The following is a 20000-nucleotide window of genomic DNA, read 5'->3' on the forward strand; positions in this document are numbered from 1 at the left end:
TATGAATGTGTAAATTCAAGAATTATGTGGATTAAAGTAAAGGTTGGATGCGAGAAGTGGGTCATAATAAGCGTGTATGCACCTGGAGAAGAGAGGAATGCAGAGGAGAGAGAGAGATTTTGGGAGATGCTAAGTGAATGTATAGGAGCATTTGAACCAAGTGAGAGAGTAATTGTGGTAGGGGACCTGAATGCTAAAGTAGGAGAAACTTTTAGAGAGGGTATGGTAGGTAAGTTTGGGGTGCCAGGTGTAAATGATAATGGGAGCCCTTTGATTGAACTTTGTATAGAAAGGGGTTTAGTTATAGGTAATACATATTTTAAGAAAAAGAGGATAAATAAGTATACAAGATATGATTTTGAGGAATTGTTAAATGTTGATGAAGATAGGGAAGCTGTGATTTCGTGTATAGGGCAAGGAGGAATAACATCTTGTAGGATTGAGGAAGAGCCAGTTGTGAGTGTGGGGGAAGTTCGTGAGGCAGTAGGTAAAATGAAAGGGGGTAAGGCAGCCGGGATTGATGGGATAAAGATAGAAATGTTAAAAGCAGGTGGGGATATAGTTTTGGAGTGGTTGGTGCAATTATTTAATAAATGTATGGAAGAGGGTAAGGTACCTAGGGATTGGCAGAGAGCATGCATAGTTCCTTTGTATAAAGGCAAAGGGGATAAAAGAGAGTGCAAAAATTATAGGGGGATAAGTCTGCTGAGTATACCTGGTAAAGTGTATGGTAGAGTTATTATTGAAAGAATTAAGAGTAAGACGGAGAATAGGATAGCAGATGAACAAGGAGGCTTTAGGAAAGGTAGGGGGTGTGTGGACCAGGTGTTTACAGTGAAACATATAAGTGAACAGTATTTAGATAAGGCTAAAGAGGTCTTTGTGGCATTTATGGATTTGGAAAAGGCGTATGACAGGGTGGATAGGGGGGCAATGTGGCAGATGTTGCAAGTGTATGGTGTAGGAGGTAGGTTACTGAAAGCAGTGAAGAGTTTTTACGAGGATAGTGAGGCTCAAGTTAGAGTATGTAGGAAAGAGCGAAATTATTTCCCAGTAAAAGTAGGCCTTAGACAAGGATGTGTGATGTCACCGTGGTTGTTTAATATATTTATAGATGGGGTTGTAAGAGAAGTAAATGCGAGGGTCTTGACAAGAGGCGTGGAGTTAAAAGATAAAGAATCACACACAAAGTGGGAGTTGTCACAGCTGCTCTTTGCTGATGACACTGTGCTCTTGGGAGATTCTGAAGAGAAGTTGCAGAGATTGGTGGATGAATTTGGTAGGGTGTGCAAAAGAAGAAAATTAAAGGTGAATACAGGAAAGAGTAAGGTTATGAGGATAACAAGAAGATTAGGTGATGAAAGATTGAATATCAGATTGGAGGGAGAGAGTATGGAGGAGGTGAATGTATTCAGATATTTGGGAGTGGACGTGTCAGCGGATGGGTCTATGAAAGATGAGGTGAATCATAGAATTGATGAGGGAAAAAGAGTGAGTGGTGCACTTAGGAGTCTGTGGAGACAAAGAACTTTGTCCTTGGAGGCAAAGAGGGGAATGTATGAGAGTATAGTTTTACCAACGCTCTTATATGGGTGTGAAGCATGGGTGATGAATGTTGCAGCGAGGAGAAGGCTGGAGGCAGTGGAGATGTCATGTCTGAGGGCAATGTGTGGTGTGAATATAATGCAGAGAATTCGTAGTTTGGAAGTTAGGAGGAGGTGCGGGATTACCAAAACTGTTGTCCAGAGGGCTGAGGAAGGGTTGTTGAGGTGGTTCGGACATGTAGAGAGAATGGAGCGAAACAGAATGACTTCAAGACTGTATCAGTCTGTAGTGGAAGGAAGGCGGGGTAGGGGTCGGCCTAGGAAAGGTTGTAGAGAGGGGGTAAAGGAGGTTTTGTGTGCGAGGGGCTTGGACTTCCAGCAGGTATGCATGAGCGTGTTTGATAGGAGTGAATGGAGACAAATGGTTTTTAATACTTGACGTGCTGTTGGAGTGTGAGCAAAGTAACATTTATGAAGGGTTTCAGGGAAACCGGCAGGCCGGACTTGAGTCCTGGAGATGGGAAGTACAGTGCCTGCACTCTGAAGGAGGGGTGTTAATGTTGCAGTTTAAAAACTGTAGTGTAAAGCACCCTTCTGGCAAGACAGTGATGGAGTGAATGATGGTGAAAGTTTTTCTTTTTCGGGCCACCCTGCCTTGGTGGGAATCGGCCAGTGTGATAATAAATAATAATAAAATATATTTATATATGTATATATATATATATATATATATATATATATATATATATATATATATATATATGTATATATATATATATATATATATATATATATATATATATATATATATATATATATATATATATATATATATATATATATATATATATATATATATGTATATATGTATATATATATATATATATATATATATATATATATATATATATATATATATATATATATATATATATATATATATATATATATAAATACATGTATATGTATATATATATATACATATATGTACATATATATATATATATATATATATATATATATATATATATATATATATATATATTATATATATATAATATATTATATATAAGTAGTGAAGTTTTCTTCTGGGGGCCCCTTCAAAGGATGCCGCCTTTTCACACCTATGTGCTAATGACCTTGACCCTATGATAATGACCCTTCCGGACACGTGTCACCTTTTCACACCTAGGTGTTACTTCTGGTTTTGACCATGACCTCGCCCTCGAGACTACCTCACCCTTGACCCCCCCCACGACCCCCCCCTTCGCGACCCCCCCCCTTCGCGACCCCCCCCCTTCGCGACCCCGCCGTCGCGCCGCGCGCCCGCCCGCGCGCCCGCCCGCGCGCCCGCCCGCGCCCTTCGCGACCCCCGCCCGCGCCTTCTGCTGCGCCTTCTGCAGCGTCATCCGGATCGCCCCCACGCCTCGAATTTTTTTTCTTATGATCTCCTTGGATCAAGGTTTTTGGATTCTCCCCTATGGGGTTTCGATTTTTTTTTAATTTCATTTTCTTGTGCTCTCCATCTCCTTGGATCAAGGTTTTTGGATTCCCCCCCTATGGGGGTTTCGAAATTCTCCAATTCCTCGGATCAAGTTTTTTGGGTACCCCTCCTTTCACCCCCCATCCCCAAACAATTTCTCAATATCAAAGTCTCCACTTCCTCGGATCCCCCTCCCACTTTCACCCCCCAACCCAAAAAATTTCTCGATAATACAAGGTTTTTGGATTCCCCCCTATGGGGTTTCCGAAATTCTCCAATTCCTCGGATCAAGTTTTTTTTTGGATTCCCCCCTATGGGGTTTTCGAAATTCTCCAATTCCTCGGATCAAGTTTTTTTGGGTACCCCTCCTTTCACCCCCCCCATCCCCAAACAATTTCTCAATATCAAAGTCTCCACTTCTTCGGATCCCCCTCCCACTTTCACCCCTCAACCCCAAAAATTTGTCGACAATACCATGACTCCATCTCCTCGGATCAAGTTTTTTGGATCCCCCCTATGGGGTTTTCGAAATTCTCCTTGGATCAAGTTTTTTTTGGATTCCCCCCTATGGGGTTTTCGAAATTCTCCAATTCCTCGGATCAAGTTTTTGGAATCCCCTCTCTGGGGGTAAGCATTCAAAATAGACTCCTCCTATGGGGGCATGCTTACTACAGGTCTAATGAAGGGTGTTTACTCGGCGGTCAGTGACGTCACGTGTTGACCCAGCACACAGGTTGAATCAGGTCGCCCCCTATGTCAGTGACGTCACGCGCACACAGGCTGAATCTTGTCGATCCTTTTAGTTCATTTCAAGTTAATAAGGGGACACAGTACATCAGAAAGGCACATTTTTGTTTCGTTAATACCCACAACAATCCAACAATTTCTTTACAACACAAGTCTAGACATTTTTCTCGTTTTAACTATTTCATCTCAGGTCACTCCCCCACGAAGTAACCTCCTCCCCACCCTCCCGAACCCTCACACTCCAACCAACACCTCACAATTTTCACTCATAACCCCCAATTTTTCTCGTTTTAACCCTTTTAGTTCATTAAAGTTAATAAGGGGACACATGCATCAGAAAGTCACCACATCGCTTACATCCACTTTCGTTAAATTCACTACTCACAATTTTACATATTACGAAGTTAAATACGCACTTTTACTTTGAACATCTTCAAAACACTCATAAATCATTTGAATACTCACAAAAAAATACCTTTATACATTTCCAAACAACACTGAAATACTCCAAAAACATCATTCGAACACCCCCAAATCACCTCTGAATACTCCCAGAACACCTTCATAAGTACTCTTGCACATCATTTGAACACCTTCAAAAGTACTCTTGCACATCATTTGAACACACTCAAAACACATTTGTACACCTTCAAAAAACACCTTTGAATACTCACATAAACACCCTTGAACACCTTCAAAACACCTTTTAATAACCTCAAAACACCTTTGAACACCTTCAAAACACCCTTGAACACCTTCAAAACACCCTTGAACACCTTCAAAAAACATTTGAACACACTCAAAACACCTTTGAACACCTTTGAACATTTCCAAAACACTATTTGAGTACTCCCAAATAAGATTTGACATCTCTAATTTATCTGCACTTACACATTTCATTAAATTACAACTCATCCCTCAGTCTCCAGACTAGGCATTTTCTCGTTTTTACCCTTTTAGTTCATTAAAGTTATTAAGGGGACACAATACATCAGAAAAAAAAGTCACAAAAACTAACTCAAACACTTTACTTTGAACACCCCCAAAACACTCTCATAATCATTTGAATACTCACATAAACACCCTTGAACACCTTCAAAACACCTTTTAATAACCTCAAAACACCTTTGAACATTTCCAATCAACTCTGAAACACTTCCAAAAAACACAATTTGAGTACTCCCAATTACACCACTGAATACTACTAAAACACCGCTGAATTCAGTCAAAACACCCTTCAACACCTTCAAAACACCTTTGAACACCTTCAAAACACCTTTGAACACCTTCAAAACACTCTTGCACATCATTTGAACACCTTCAAAACACTCTTGCACATCATTTGAACACACTCAAAACACATTTGTACACCTTCAAAAAACACCTTTGAATACTCACATAAACACCCTTGAACACCTTCAAAAACACCTTTGAATAACCTCAAAACACCTTTGAACACCTTCAAAACACCCTTGAACACCTTCAAAACACCCTTGAACACCTTCAAAAAACAACATTTGAACACACTCAAAACACCTTTGAACACCTTTGAACATTTCCAAAACACTATTTGAGTACTCCCAAATAAGATTTGACATCTCTAATTTATCTGCACTTACACATTTCATTAAATTACAACTCATCCCTCAGTCTCCAGACTAGGCATTTTCTCGTTTTTACCCTTTTAGTTCATTAAAGTTATTAAGGGGACACAATACATCAGAAAAAAAGTCACAAAAACTAACTCAAACACTTTACTTTGAACACCCCCAAAAACACTCTCATAATCATTTGAATACTCACATAAACACCCCTGAACACCTTCAAAACACCTTTGAATATCGTTTTTAAACTAATTTCATCACAACCCACTTATATCATCTTTTTTCGGTAACTCTAATTCGACTACACTACCCTCATCAATTACCAACAAATTTTACTCGTTTTAACTAATGTCATCACTGTAACCAAGATTTTCCCCCAAAAAAAAAAAAACTCTATGACACCTAACACACACGCACACACACCCCACAACACCCACAATTTTTCTCGTTTTAACCCTTTTAGTTCATTAAAGTTAATAAGGGGACACAGTACATCAGAAAGTCACAACAACAACATCCACAACCCACAATTTTTTCTCGTTTTAGCTAATTTCATCAGAAAAAGTCCCAACAACAACCCACTTATAACATCTTTTTTCGGTATCTCTAGTTCGACAACAACACCCACAACACCCACATCCCACAACACCCATGAACATTTCCAAAACACTATTTGAGTACTCCCATTTACACCACTGATTACTACTAAAACACCGCTGAATTCAATCAAAACACCTTTCAACACCTTCAAACACCCTTGAACACCTTCAAAACACTCTTGAACACTTTCAAAAACACCTTTGAACATTTCCAATCAACACTGAAACACTTCCAAAAAACACAATTTGAGTACTCCCAATTACACCACTGATTACTACTAAAACACCGCTGAATTCAATCAAAACACCCTTCAACACCTTCAAACACCCTTCAACACACTCAAAACAGCCTTCAACACCTTCAAAACACCTTTGAACACCTTCAAAACACCTTTGAACACATTCAAAACACTCTCATAAACATTTGAACACACTCAAAACACCTTTGAATAACCTCAAAACACCTTTGAACACCTTCAAAACACCCTTGAACACCCTTGATCACCTTCAAAAAAACAACATTCGAACACACTCAAAACACCTTTGAACACCTTTGAACATTTCCAAACAACACTGAAACACTTCCAAAAAACACCATTTGAGTACTCCCAAATACACCACTGAATACTAAAACACCACTGAATACACTCAAAACACCACCAAAATCACCATAAACTAAGATCAACACCCACATCCCACAACACCCACAACCCACAACACCCACAATTTTTTCTCGTTTTATCTAATTTCATCAGAAAGTCACAACACCCACACCTCCCATTTTTTTCTCGTTTTAACCCTTTTAGTTCATTAAAGTTAATAAGGGGCCACACTACATCAGAAAAAGTCACAAAAACAACCCACTTATAACGTCTTTTCGGTATCTCTAGTTCGACAACAACACCCACATCCCACATCACCCACATCCCACATCCCACACACACACACAGACACACACACACACACACACACATCCCTAACCTAGCCTAACCTAACCTAACTTATCCTAACATAACCTAACCTAACCTAACCTAACCTAACCTAACCTAACCTAACTTAACCTAACCTAACCTAACCTTACCTAACTTATCCTAACCTAACCCTACCTAACCTAGCCTAACCTAACCTAACTTAACCTAACCTAACCTAACCTAACCGAACCTACCCTAACCTAACCTTACCTAACATAACCTAACCTAGCCTAACCTAACCTAACCTAACTTAACCTAACCCAACCTAACCTAACCTAACCTAGCCTAACCTAACTTAACCTAACCTAACCTAACCTACCCTAACCTAACTTATCCTAACCTAACCTAACCTATCTTAACCTTACCTAACCTAACCTAGCCGAACCTATCCTAACCTAACCTAAAATATATTAGAACACTTCCAAAATACATTAGAGTACTCCAGAATTACTTTGAACGACTCCATTTTTTTGGATATTTCCAAATTAGTTTTGAAAACTTTATCGTAAAATCGAACATTATTTTCTTGTTGGTAAACACACTCAATGGTAGAAATATTTACTCGATTTCCGAATAGAAACACTTTCCTCGCTCTGAGAGACTCATTGTGGGTCGCCCCCTTCCCCCCCCCCCCCAACACCACTGGGGTAATGCGGTTCACACCCAAGGTAGATTTAAGATAATCATGAACACCTGCGCCAACTCAGGACAGACAGACGCCATGAAATGCGGGTAACATCCAAGGTAGAAAATCATCTCTTTCCAGACCAACTGTCTATCCTAACCTAACCTAACCTAACCTAACCTAATTCCTAACCTAACCTAACCTCACCTAACCGAACCTAACCTAACTCCATCAATCACCTCTATCCTAACCTAACCTAACCTAACCTAACCCAACCTAACTCCATCAAACACCTCTATCCTAACCTAACCTAACCTATCCTAACCTAACCTAACTCCATCAAACACCTCGAATACTACCTAACTTAACCTAACCTAACCTTACCTAACCTACCGAACCTAACCTAACCTAACCTAACCTATCCTAACCTGTCCCAACCTAACCTAACCTATCCTAACCTAACCTAACCTAACCTAACCTAACTTATCCTAAGCTAACCTAACCTAACTTATCCTAACCTAACCTATCCTAACCTAACCTAAACACTGACTAACTTTGAACCAACTCTGAACACCACTGATCTTCTTCAAAAAATGCTCTGCACATCATTTGAACACCTTCAAAAAAAAACACCATCAAACACCTCCGAATACTCCCAAAAAAACACTACTGATTACTACCAAATCACCACTGAATACTACCAATCACCGTCAAAATCACCAGAAACTAAGTTTAACATCACCATCTAACATCCTTTTTATAGAAATCCCCTCAAATCACTATAACCAAGAACTCCCTCCCCATTTGGCGCATAAAAAAAAAGCATGAACACAAACCTAATACGCAAACACTTAGTACATGATCACCATCAACTGAAAACATATCTTATACACACACATAATATAAGACAATCACCAACTACAATCACCCATGTTCACTTACCTCAAAATCACTAATATCACAGAAAACAATCATTTTTATAAACATTTCACACACACACACAAAAAAAATCATATTTGACAATATCTAAGCGCACTCACCTCACTACCACCAACACACGATGTCTCACCTCACAGGACCGACGAGCTCACCTCCAGTGACGTCACACTCCCATTGTGTTACTTGGTGGTTGGTAACATCACACCTAACCCCCCTTGTTTCAACCTGTTGTACCCTACATTATCTAAGAACACTATATCCAAGACGATTACCAGATTTTATGATCCCCAACACCAAGATCACAGAAAACACACATTTTTATAATTATTCACACAAAAATCACGATCACCAATTCCATATCATGTTTACCGTCATCTATCAACACTAATCACCAAGATCACCAAAAAATCTAAGATCATGCATCTCAAAACTACTATGATCACTGAAAACACTTATTTTTTAAACATTCGCACAAAAATAAGACATACACAAAGATACCACAACACTTCCACCAACATCTATAACATAACATGAGCACTATAACATATCACTATCACAAAAAAAAATAATACACAGACACCCACATATTATACATTTCAATTGCAAATTTAAGACATGAGACATACACACCAAATCTAAGACATTCACCTCCAACTAAGACATACACATCACCCTTAAAACTTCCTTCCTTATTCATTCCGTATATCTCCTAGAGCTGTTTTAACCCCGACGGATCCACCACGACGTAGGAGCCAGAGTGTAGTAGGTGGTGTTGGAGTGGTGATACTTCCTCTGGCTCCTACGTCGTGATGGATCCGTCGGGGTTAAAACAGCTCTAGGAGATATACGGAATGAATAAGGAAGGAAGTTTTAAGGGTGATGTGTATGTCTTAGTTGGAGGTGAATGTCTTAGATTTGGTGTGTATGTCTCATGTCTTAAATTTGCAATTGAAATGTATAATATGTGGGTGTCTGTGTATTATTTTTTTTTGTGATAGTGATATGTTATAGTGCTCATGTTATGTTATAGATGTTGGTGGAAGTGTTGTGGTATTTTTGTGTATGTCTTATTTTTGTGCGAATGTTTAAAAAATAAGTGTTTTCAGTGATCATAGTAGTTTTGAGATGCATGATCTTAGATTTTTTGGTGATCTTGGTGATTAGTGTTGATAGATGACGGTAAACATGATATGGAATTGGTGATCGTGATTTTTGTGTGAATAATTATAAAAATGTGTGTTTTCTGTGATCTTGGTGTTGGGGATCATAAAATCTGGTAATCGTCTTGGATATAGTGTTCTTAGATAATGTAGGGTACAACAGGTTGAAACAAGGGGGGTTAGGTGTGATGTTACCAACCACCAAGTAACACAATGGGAGTGTGACGTCACTGGAGGTGAGCTCGTCGGTCCTGTGAGGTGAGACATCGTGTGTTGGTGGTAGTGAGGTGAGTGCGCTTAGATATTGTCAAATATGATTTTTTTTTTGTGTGTGTGTGAAATGTTTATAAAAATGATTGTTTTCTGTGATATTAGTGATTTTGAGGTAAGTGAACATGGGTGATTGTAGTTGGTGATTGTCTTATATTATGTGTGTGTATAAGATATGTTTTCAGTTGATGGTGATCATGTACTAAGTGTTTGCGTATTAGGTTTGTGTTCATGCTTTTTTTTTATGCGCCAAATGGGGAGGGAGTTCTTGGTTATAGTGATTTGAGGGGATTTCTATAAAAAGGATGTTAGATGGTGATGTTAAACTTAGTTTCTGGTGATTTTGACGGTGATTGGTAGTATTCAGTGGTGATTTGGTAGTAATCAGTAGTGTTTTTTTGGGAGTATTCGGAGGTGTTTGATGGTGTTTTTTTTTGAAGGTGTTCAAATGATGTGCAGAGCATTTTTTGAAGAAGATCAGTGGTGTTCAGAGTTGGTTCAAAGTTAGTCAGTGTTTAGGTTAGGTTAGGATAGGTTAGGTTAGGATAAGTTAGGTTAGGTTAGCTTAGGATAAGTTAGGTTAGGTTAGGTTAGGTTAGGTTAGGATAGGTTAGGTTAGGTTGGGACAGGTTAGGATAGGTTAGGTTAGGTTAGGTTAGGTTCGGTAGGTTAGGTAAGGTTAGGTTAGGTTAAGTTAGGTAGTATTCGAGGTGTTTGATGGAGTTAGGTTAGGTTAGGATAGGTTAGGTTAGGTTAGGATAGAGGTGTTTGATGGAGTTAGGTTGGGTTAGGTTAGGTTAGGTTAGGTTAGGATAGAGGTGATTGATGGAGTTAGGTTAGGTTCGGTTAGGTGAGGTTAGGTTAGGTTAGGAATTAGGTTAGGTTAGGTTAGGTTAGGTTAGGATAGACAGTTGGTCTGGAAAGAGATGATTTTCTACCTTGGATGTTACCCGCATTTCATGGCGTCTGTCTGTCCTGAGTTGGCGCAGGTGTTCATGATTATCTTAAATCTACCTTGGGTGTGAACCGCATTACCCCAGTGGTGTTGGGGGGGGGGGGAAGGGGGCGACCACAATGAGTCTCTCAGAGCGAGGAAAGTGTTTCTATTCGGAAATCGAGTAAATATTTCTACCATTGAGTGTGTTTACCAACAAGAAAATAATGTTCGATTTTACGATAAAGTTTTCAAAACTAATTTGGAAATATCCAAAAAAATGGAGTCGTTCAAAGTAATTCTGGAGTACTCTAATGTATTTTGGAAGTGTTCTAATATATTTTAGGTTAGGTTAGGATAGGTTCGGCTAGGTTAGGTTAGGTAAGGTTAAGATAGGTTAGGTTAGGTTAGGATAAGTTAGGTTAGGGTAGGTTAGGTTAGGTTAGGTTAAGTTAGGTTAGGCTAGGTTAGGTTAGGTTAGGTTGGGTTAGGTTAAGTTAGGTTAGGTTAGGTTAGGCTAGGTTAGGTTATGTTAGGTAAGGTTAGGTTAGGGTAGGTTCGGTTAGGTTAGGTTAGGTTAGGTTAAGTTAGGTTAGGTTAGGCTAGGTTAGGTAGGGTTAGGTTAGGATAAGTTAGGTAAGGTTAGGTTAGGTTAGGTTAAGCTAGGTTAGGTTATAGGTTAGGTTAGGTTAGGTTAGGTTAGGTTATGTTAGGATAAGTTAGGTTAGGTTAGGCTAGGTTAGGGATGTGTGTGTGTGTGTGTGTGTGTCTGTGTGTGTGTGTGGGATGTGGGATGTGGGTGATGTGGGATGTGGGTGTTGTTGTCGAACTAGAGATACCGAAAAGACGTTATAAGTGGGTTGTTTTTGTGACTTTTTCTGATGTAGTGTGGCCCCTTATTAACTTTAATGAACTAAAAGGGTTAAAACGAGAAAAAAATGGGAGGTGTGGGTGTTGTGACTTTCTGATGAAATTAGATAAAACGAGAAAAAATTGTGGGTGTTGTGGGTTGTGGGTGTTGTGGGATGTGGGTGTTGATCTTAGTTTATGGTGATTTTGGTGGTGTTTTGAGTGTATTCAGTGGTGTTTTAGTATTCAGTGGTGTATTTGGGAGTACTCAAATGGTGTTTTTTGGAAGTGTTTCAGTGTTGTTTGGAAATGTTCAAAGGTGTTCAAAGGTGTTTTGAGTGTGTTCGAATGTTGTTTTTTTGAAGGTGATCAAGGGTGTTCAAGGGTGTTTTGAAGGTGTTCAAAGGTGTTTTGAGGTTATTCAAAGGTGTTTTGAGTGTGTTCAAATGTTTATGAGAGTGTTTTGAATGTGTTCAAAGGTGTTTTGAAGGTGTTCAAAGGTGTTTTGAAGGTGTTGAAGGCTGTTTTGAGTGTGTTGAAGGGTGTTTGAAGGTGTTGAAGGGTGTTTTGATTGAATTCAGCGGTGTTTTAGTAGTAATCAGTGGTGTAATTGGGAGTACTCAAATTGTGTTTTTTGGAAGTGTTTCAGTGTTGATTGGAAATGTTCAAAGGTGTTTTTGAAAGTGTTCAAGAGTGTTTTGAAGGTGTTCAAGGGTGTTTGAAGGTGTTGAAAGGTGTTTTGATTGAATTCAGCGGTGTTTTAGTAGTAATCAGTGGTGTAAATGGGAGTACTCAAATAGTGTTTTGGAAATGTTCATGGGTGTTGTGGGATGTGGGTGTTGTGGGTGTTGTTGTCGAACTAGAGATACCGAAAAAAGATGTTATAAGTGGGTTGTTGTTGGGACTTTTTCTGATGAAATTAGCTAAAACGAGAAAAAATTGTGGGTTGTGGATGTTGTTGTTGTGACTTTCTGATGTACTGTGTCCCCTTATTAACTTTAATGAACTAAAAGGGTTAAAACGAGAAAAATTGTGGGTGTTGTGGGGTGTGTGTGCGTGTGTGTTAGGTGTCATAGAGTTTTTTTTTTTTTGGGGAAAATCTTGGTTACAGTGATGACATTAGTTAAAACGAGTAAAATTTGTTGGTAATTGATGAGGGTAGTGTAGTCGAATTAGAGTTACCGAAAAAAGATGATATAAGTGGGTTGTGATGAAATTAGTTTAAAAACGATATTCAAAGGTGTTTTGAAGGTGTTCAGGGGTGTTTATGTGAGTATTCAAATGATTATGAGAGTGTTTTTGGGGGTGTTCAAAGTAAAGTGTTTGAGTTAGTTTTTGTGACTTTTTTTCTGATGTATTGTGTCCCCTTAATAACTTTAATGAACTAAAAGGGTAAAAACGAGAAAATGCCTAGTCTGGAGACTGAGGGATGAGTTGTAATTTAATGAAATGTGTAAGTGCAGATAAATTAGAGATGTCAAATCTTATTTGGGAGTACTCAAATAGTGTTTTGGAAATGTTCAAAGGTGTTCAAAGGTGTTTTGAGTGTGTTCAAATGTTGTTTTTTGAAGGTGTTCAAGGGTGTTTTGAAGGTGTTCAAGGGTTTTTTGAAGGTGTTCAAAGGTGTTTTGAGGTTATTCAAAGGTGTTTTTGAAGGTGTTCAAGGGTGTTTATGTGAGTATTCAAAGGTGTTTTTTGAAGGTGTACAAATGTGTTTTGAGTGTGTTCAAATGATGTGCAAGAGTGTTTTGAAGGTGTTCAAATGATGTGCAAGAGTGTTTTGAAGGTGTTCAAAGGTGTTTTGAAGGTGTTCAAAGGTGTTTTGAAGGTGTTGAAGGGTGTTTTGACTGAATTCAGCGGTGTTTTAGTAGTATTCAGTGGTGTAATTGGGAGTACTCAAATTGTGTTTTTTGGAAGTGTTTCAGAGTTGATTGGAAATGTTCAAAGGTGTTTTGAGGTTATTAAAAGGTGTTTTGAAGGTGTTCAAGGGTGTTTATGTGAGTATTCAAATGATTATGAGAGTGTTTTGGGGGTGTTCAAAGTAAAGTGTTTGAGTTAGTTTTTGTGACTTTTTTTTCTGATGTATTGTGTCCCCTTAATAACTTTAATGAACTAAAAGGGCAAAAACGAGAAAATGCCTAGTCTGGAGACTGAGGGATGAGTTGTAATTTAATGAAATGTGTAAGTGCAGATAAATTAGAGATGTCAAATCTTATTTGGGAGTACTCAAATAGTGTTTTGGAAATGTTCAAAGGTGTTCAAAGGTGTTTTGAGTGTGTTCAAATGTTTTTTGAAGGTGTTCAAGGGTGTTTTGAAGGTGTTCAAGGGTGTTTTGAAGGTGTTCAAAGGTGTTTTGAGGTTATTAAAAGGTGTTTTGAAGGTGTTCAAGGGTGTTTATGTGAGTATTCAAAGGTGTTTTTTGAAGGTGTACAAATGTGTTTTGAGTGTGTTCAAATGATGTGCAAGAGTACTTTTGAAGGTGTTCAAATGATGTGCAAGAGTACTTATGAAGGTGTTCTGGGAGTATTCAGAGGTGATTTGGGGGTGTTCGAATGATGTTTTTGGAGTATTTCAGTGTTGTTTGGAAATGTATAAAGGTATTTTTTTGTGAGTATTCAAATGATTTATGAGTGTTTTGAAGATGTTCAAAGTAAAAGTGCGTATTTAACTTCGTAATATGTAAAATTGTGAGTAGTGAATTTAACGAAAGTGGATGTAAGCGATGTGGTGACTTTCTGATGCATGTGTCCCCTTATTAACTTTAATGAACTAAAAGGGTTAAACGAGAAAAATTGGGGGTTATGAGTGAAAATTGTGAGGTGTTGGTTGGAGTGTGAGGGTTCGGGAGGGTGGGGAGGAGGTTACTTCGTGGGGAAGTGACCTGAGATGAAATAGTTAAAACGAGAAAAATGTCTAGACTTGTGTTGTAAAGAAATTGTTGGATTGTTGTGGGTATTAACGAAACAAAAATGTGCCTTTCTGATGTACTGTGTCCCCTTATTAACTTGAATGAACTAAAAGGATCGACAAGATTCAGCCTGTGTGTGCGTGACGTCACTGCTATGTCCCCTTATTAATTAAAAGGGTAGACAAGATTCAACCTGTGTGCTGGGTCAACACGTGACGTCACTGACCGCCGAGTAAACACCCTTCATTAGACCTGTAGTAAGCATGCCCCCATAGGAGGAGTCTATTTTGAATGCTTACCCCCAGAGGGGGGATTCCAAAAACTTGATCCGAGGAATTGGAGAATTTCGAAAACCCCATAGGGGGGAATCCAAAAAAAACTTGATCCAAGGAGATGGAGAATTTCGAAAACCCCATAGGGGGGATCCAAAAAACTTGATCCGAGGAGATGGAGTCATGGTATTGTCGAGAAATTTTTGGGGTTGGGGGGTGAAAGTGGGAGGGGGATCCGAGGAAGTGGAGACTTCGATATTGAGAAATTGTTTGGGGATGGGGGGGTGAAAGGAGGGGTACCCAAAAAAACTTGATCCGAGGAATTGGAGAATTTCGAAAACCCCATAGGGGGGAATCCAAAAAAAAACTTGATCCGAGGAATTGGAGAATTTCGAAAACCCCATAGGGGGGAATCCAAAAACCTTGTATTATCGAGAAATTTTTTGGGTTGGGGGGTGAAAGTGGGAGGGGGATCCGAGGAAGTGGAGACTTTGATATTGAGAAATTGTTTGGGGATGGGGGGTGAAAGGAGGGGTACCCAAAAAACTTGATCCGAGGAATTGGAGAATTTCGAAACCCCCATAGGGGGGGAATCCAAAAACCTTGATCCAAGGAGATGGAGAGCACAAGAAAATGAAATTAAAAAAAAATCGAAACCCCATAGGGGAGAATCCAAAAACCTTGATCCAAGGAGATCATAAGAAAAAAAATTCGAGGCGTGGGGGCGATCCGGATGACGCTGCAGAAGGCGCAGCAGAAGGCGCGGGCGGGGGTCGCGAAGGGCGCGGGCGGGCGCGCGGGCGGGCGCGCGGCGCGACGGCGGGGTCGCGAAGGGGGGGGGGTCGCGAAGGGGGGGTCGTGGGCGGGGGGGGGTCAAGGGTGAGGTAGTCTCGAGGGCGAGGTCATGGTCAAAACCAGAAGTAACACCTAGGTGTGAAAAGGTGACACGTGTCCGGAAGGGTCATTATCATAGGGTCAAGGTCATTAGCACATAGGTGTGAAAAGGCGGCATCCTTTGAAGGGGCCCCCAGAAGAAAACTTCACTACTTATATATATATATATATATATATATATATATATATATATATATATATATATATATATATATATATATATATATATATATTATTATTTTTTATTATCACACGGCCGATTCCCACCAAGGCAGGGTATGGCCCAAAAGAAAAACTTTCACCATCATTACTCCATGCTATCTTACCAGAAAGTGCTTTACACCACAGTTTTAAACTGCAACATGCACCCCTCCTTGGAATTCACCGGGCATAGCCCCATCTCAGGACTCAAGTCCATTATGCCGGTTTCCTGAATCTCCTTCATAAATGTTACTTCTCCTCAACAACGTCAAGTGTTAAAAACCATTTGTCTCATTCACTCCTATCAACACGCTCACACATGCACACTGGAAGTCCAAGCCTAAGCACAGCCTCCTTTACCCTCTCAACCTTCCTAGGCCAGAGCCCCCTACACCACACTTCCTTCCACTACAGACTGATAACCTCTTGAAGTGGCTCTGTTCGCTCCATTCTCTCCACCACATGTCAGACCTCAGCAACCCGCCCTCAGCCCCTCTGGTGTGATTTTATTGTCCACTTTCCTCTCTAACTTCCAGCAATTCTCCATTCATATTCACACCACACATTGCCCTCCAGACAGCATCTCCTGCCTCCATTCTCCTCATGGCTTGTTGTGGGTGAGGCTGTCTTGTACCCATATAAGAGCCGTTGGTAAAACCTACTCTCACATTCCCTCCTCCAAGGACAAGTTCTTTGTCTCTGACTCTAAGTACCACTCCTCTTTTCCCTCATCAATTCTATGAAATTCACCTCATCTTTCACTGACCCATCCATGACACGTCCCACTCCCAAATATCTGAATACGTTCACCTCCTCCTTTCTCTCCCTCCAATCCCAATGTTTCAATGCTACATCCCACTAATCTTTGTTATCCTCATAACCTCTTTCCTGTATTCACCTTTAATTTTCCTTCTTTTGCACACCCTACCAAATTCATCCGCAATCTCTGCAACTTCTCTTTGAGATCTCCCAAGAGCACAGTGTCATCAGCTGAGCAGCTGTGACAACTCCCACTTTAATGTGTGGATTCTTTTATCTTTTAACTCCACGCCTCTTGCCAAGACCCTCACATTACTTATACTTACAGCCCCATCCATAAATATATTAAACAGCCACAGTTGACATCACATCCTTGTCTAAGGCCTACTTTTACTGGGAAAAATTTCCCTCTTTTGTCTCTAGCAGGCCTCACTATCCTGTGGCTCTTGCTGCTCTCAATGGCTTCCTAGCTCCACCCTCCCACAACCTCTGCCCACACATTGCCCCTATCCACCTGTCATACACACATATATATATATATATATATATATATATATATATATATATATATATATGTATGTATATATATATGTATATGCTATATATATATATATATATATGGGGGGGCAGTAGCGAATATTTGAGTGTGTGTGTAGGAGGTGGAGTGCTGAAAAGCAGTGAAGGATTTTACGGAGATAGTGTTTCCAAGGTCTCAGAAGTATGTAGAAGAGAAATTTTCACAGTAAAAGTAGGCCTTAGGCTGAGATTGTGTGTGCTCACGTAATTGTTTAATATATTTATAGATGAAGATTTATGAATAAATGCGAAGTCGCGAAAAACGTGAGTTAAGATAAAGAAATCACACACAAAGTAGGAAGTTATCACAACTGCTGCTGATGACACTGTATGCTGAAGATTCTGAAGAAGAAGTGCAGAAGATCAATTGAATAATTTATTGAGGTAATGCAAAAGAAAGAAAATTAAAGATGACCACAGGAAAAATGGGTGCAGGAATAACAAAAGATTAGGTGATGTGAGACAGATATCGGGTGGAGAGGAGAAAAATGTGGAGAGAGGTGAGCCTGCTGTTATTCAGATCTTTGAGTGGTTGTCGTCAGCGATAGTCATGGTGGTCGAATCATAGAATGATGAGGAAGAAAAGCGAGTGGTGCACTGAGTCTGTGGGAGACAAGAACTTGTCCTTGGGACTGAAAAGAAGGCTGTATGAGTATGGGCTACCAACAACTCTTATAGGTGTGAGCATGGGTGATGAATGTTACGAGCGAGAGAAGAAACTGAGGCGTGAAGATGTCGTGTCTGAGAACAATGTGTGTAATGAGAGACTAAGCAGACTGAAATAGGAGAGGTGCGGATTACAAACATTGTCAGAGATTGTTGGTGGTTCAGGCATGTGAAGAATGAGCAGGCTGAAACAAACCTGGAAATTAATATCGATGTAGTGTGGAGAAGAAGCGACTAGAAAGGTTGGAGGAAGTGAGGTTTTGTGTCTTGAAGGCTTGGTTTCAGCGAGCATGCGTGGCGTGTTTGATAGGAGTGAAATGAGCTAAATAATTTTTATCACCCGACGTGCTTTGTTACAGTAATGACGAAGTAACATTTATCAGTTGAGAATTTCCAGCTTTTGAGCTGAGCAGTCCTGGAGATGGGAAATTGCAGTGCCTGCCTTTCGAAAGGAGAAGTGTTAATGTTGCAGTTTAAAACTGTAGTGTAAGCTGCTGCTATATGAGCAATGATAAATAGTGTGAGTAATTTCTTTTTCGGGCCACCTACTGCTTGGTGAAAGTAAACTCAGTGTGATAATATTAATAAAAAAAAAATATGTATATATATATACTAATATATATATATATATATATATATATATATATATATATATATATATATATATATATATATATATATATATATAATACATACATATATATATATATATATATATATATATATATATATATATATATATATATATATATGTATATATATATATATATATATATATATATATATATTCATAACATGCAATGTGTGTATTTCTTACTCAATATCTCATAATGATACCCCACGACAAAACACAAAACATGGAGTGATGAAACATGGAGTGATGAAACATGGTGTGATGAAACATGGTGTGATGAAACATGGTGTGATGCAACATTGTGTGATGAAATACGCAGGTATGTGATGTTAGTTGGTGCTCCATGCACGTGTGTGGTATTAGTACTCCATGCAGGTGTGTGGTATTAGTACTCCATGCAGGTGTGTGGTATTAGTACTCCATGCACGTGTGTGGTATTAGTACTCCATGCAGGTGTGTGGTATTAGTACTCTACACAGGTGTGTGGTAGTACTCCACTCAGGTGTTTGGTGTTACTTGTTACTCTGTGCAGGTGTTTGGTGTACCTGGTCTAAAAGGTAACCATTTATCTCAATAATTAGGTGGTGGAGTTAGCTAAGTGTGTTATCAAATGCTCCGACTCTCACTACTCACCTCCTTCAGCTTGTCCTCAAACTTGGTAACAGGATAAACCTCACTCTTATCCCGCTTGAAGACGAGGTAAACAAGAGCGGATGCTGCGGTAGCCACAAGCATCACTATAATGTACGTCCATCTGTGGCCTGACAAGTACTGCTTCCCGCTGCTCCTCTGCTCAACGTGACATGTCGAAAGTTGGGAAAAAAATTGTTACTGGAACCAGTGTAGTTCTAAAAGGCTGATTTAATTTAGAAATATGTAAATACATATGCAGAACCTATGATTTTACATTAATTTCTTTAATTCTAATGCTGTCTTGGCAAGGAGAAACATTACATAAGAAGCAGGAACACTTCTGTAAGACTGTGTTAAATAGGACTTACTCACAGCCACCCACTCCTACTCAGGTAGCTGTTCAACCTATTTTAAAAGCTACCCAAAGTTTTTGCTTGAGTGATGCTACTCAGGAGTTTGTTTCACTCATCTTAAACTCTACTGCCAAAATAGTGCATTTCTATATCTATTCTGAATCGAAACCTGTCCAAGTTGAATTCAATGCTGTGAGTCCTGCTTTTCAGTGCATTATTCATATCCTTTATTCATTCCTATTTTTGACCACTTCATCTCCTTCTCAATGCCTCTCCTGAGAGCCTTAGAGAGGGATTATTATTTAACCTGTAAACAGTTCAAACGTATATATACGTTTTTACCGCTAGTGCCCCAAACGTATACATACGTTTTATTTTT

General features: G+C 39.3%; 1 protein-coding gene across 1 annotated transcript in view; it reads right to left on the bottom strand.

Moving 5' to 3' along the window:
* Window positions 1-20000, bottom strand: part of LOC128695545 (uncharacterized) — a 100055-nt gene that overhangs the window by 73819 nt on the left and 6236 nt on the right. Inside the window, exon 2 of the mRNA XM_070093172.1 lies at window positions 19269-19424. Coding sequence (XP_069949273.1) covers window positions 19269-19424 — 156 coding nt within the window. The remainder of the gene's footprint in view (window positions 1-19268; window positions 19425-20000) is intronic.

The sequence above is a fragment of the Cherax quadricarinatus genome, chromosome 42 (assembly GCF_038502225.1).
Source record: "Cherax quadricarinatus isolate ZL_2023a chromosome 42, ASM3850222v1, whole genome shotgun sequence".
Classification (NCBI taxonomy): Eukaryota; Metazoa; Arthropoda; class Malacostraca; order Decapoda; family Parastacidae; genus Cherax; species Cherax quadricarinatus.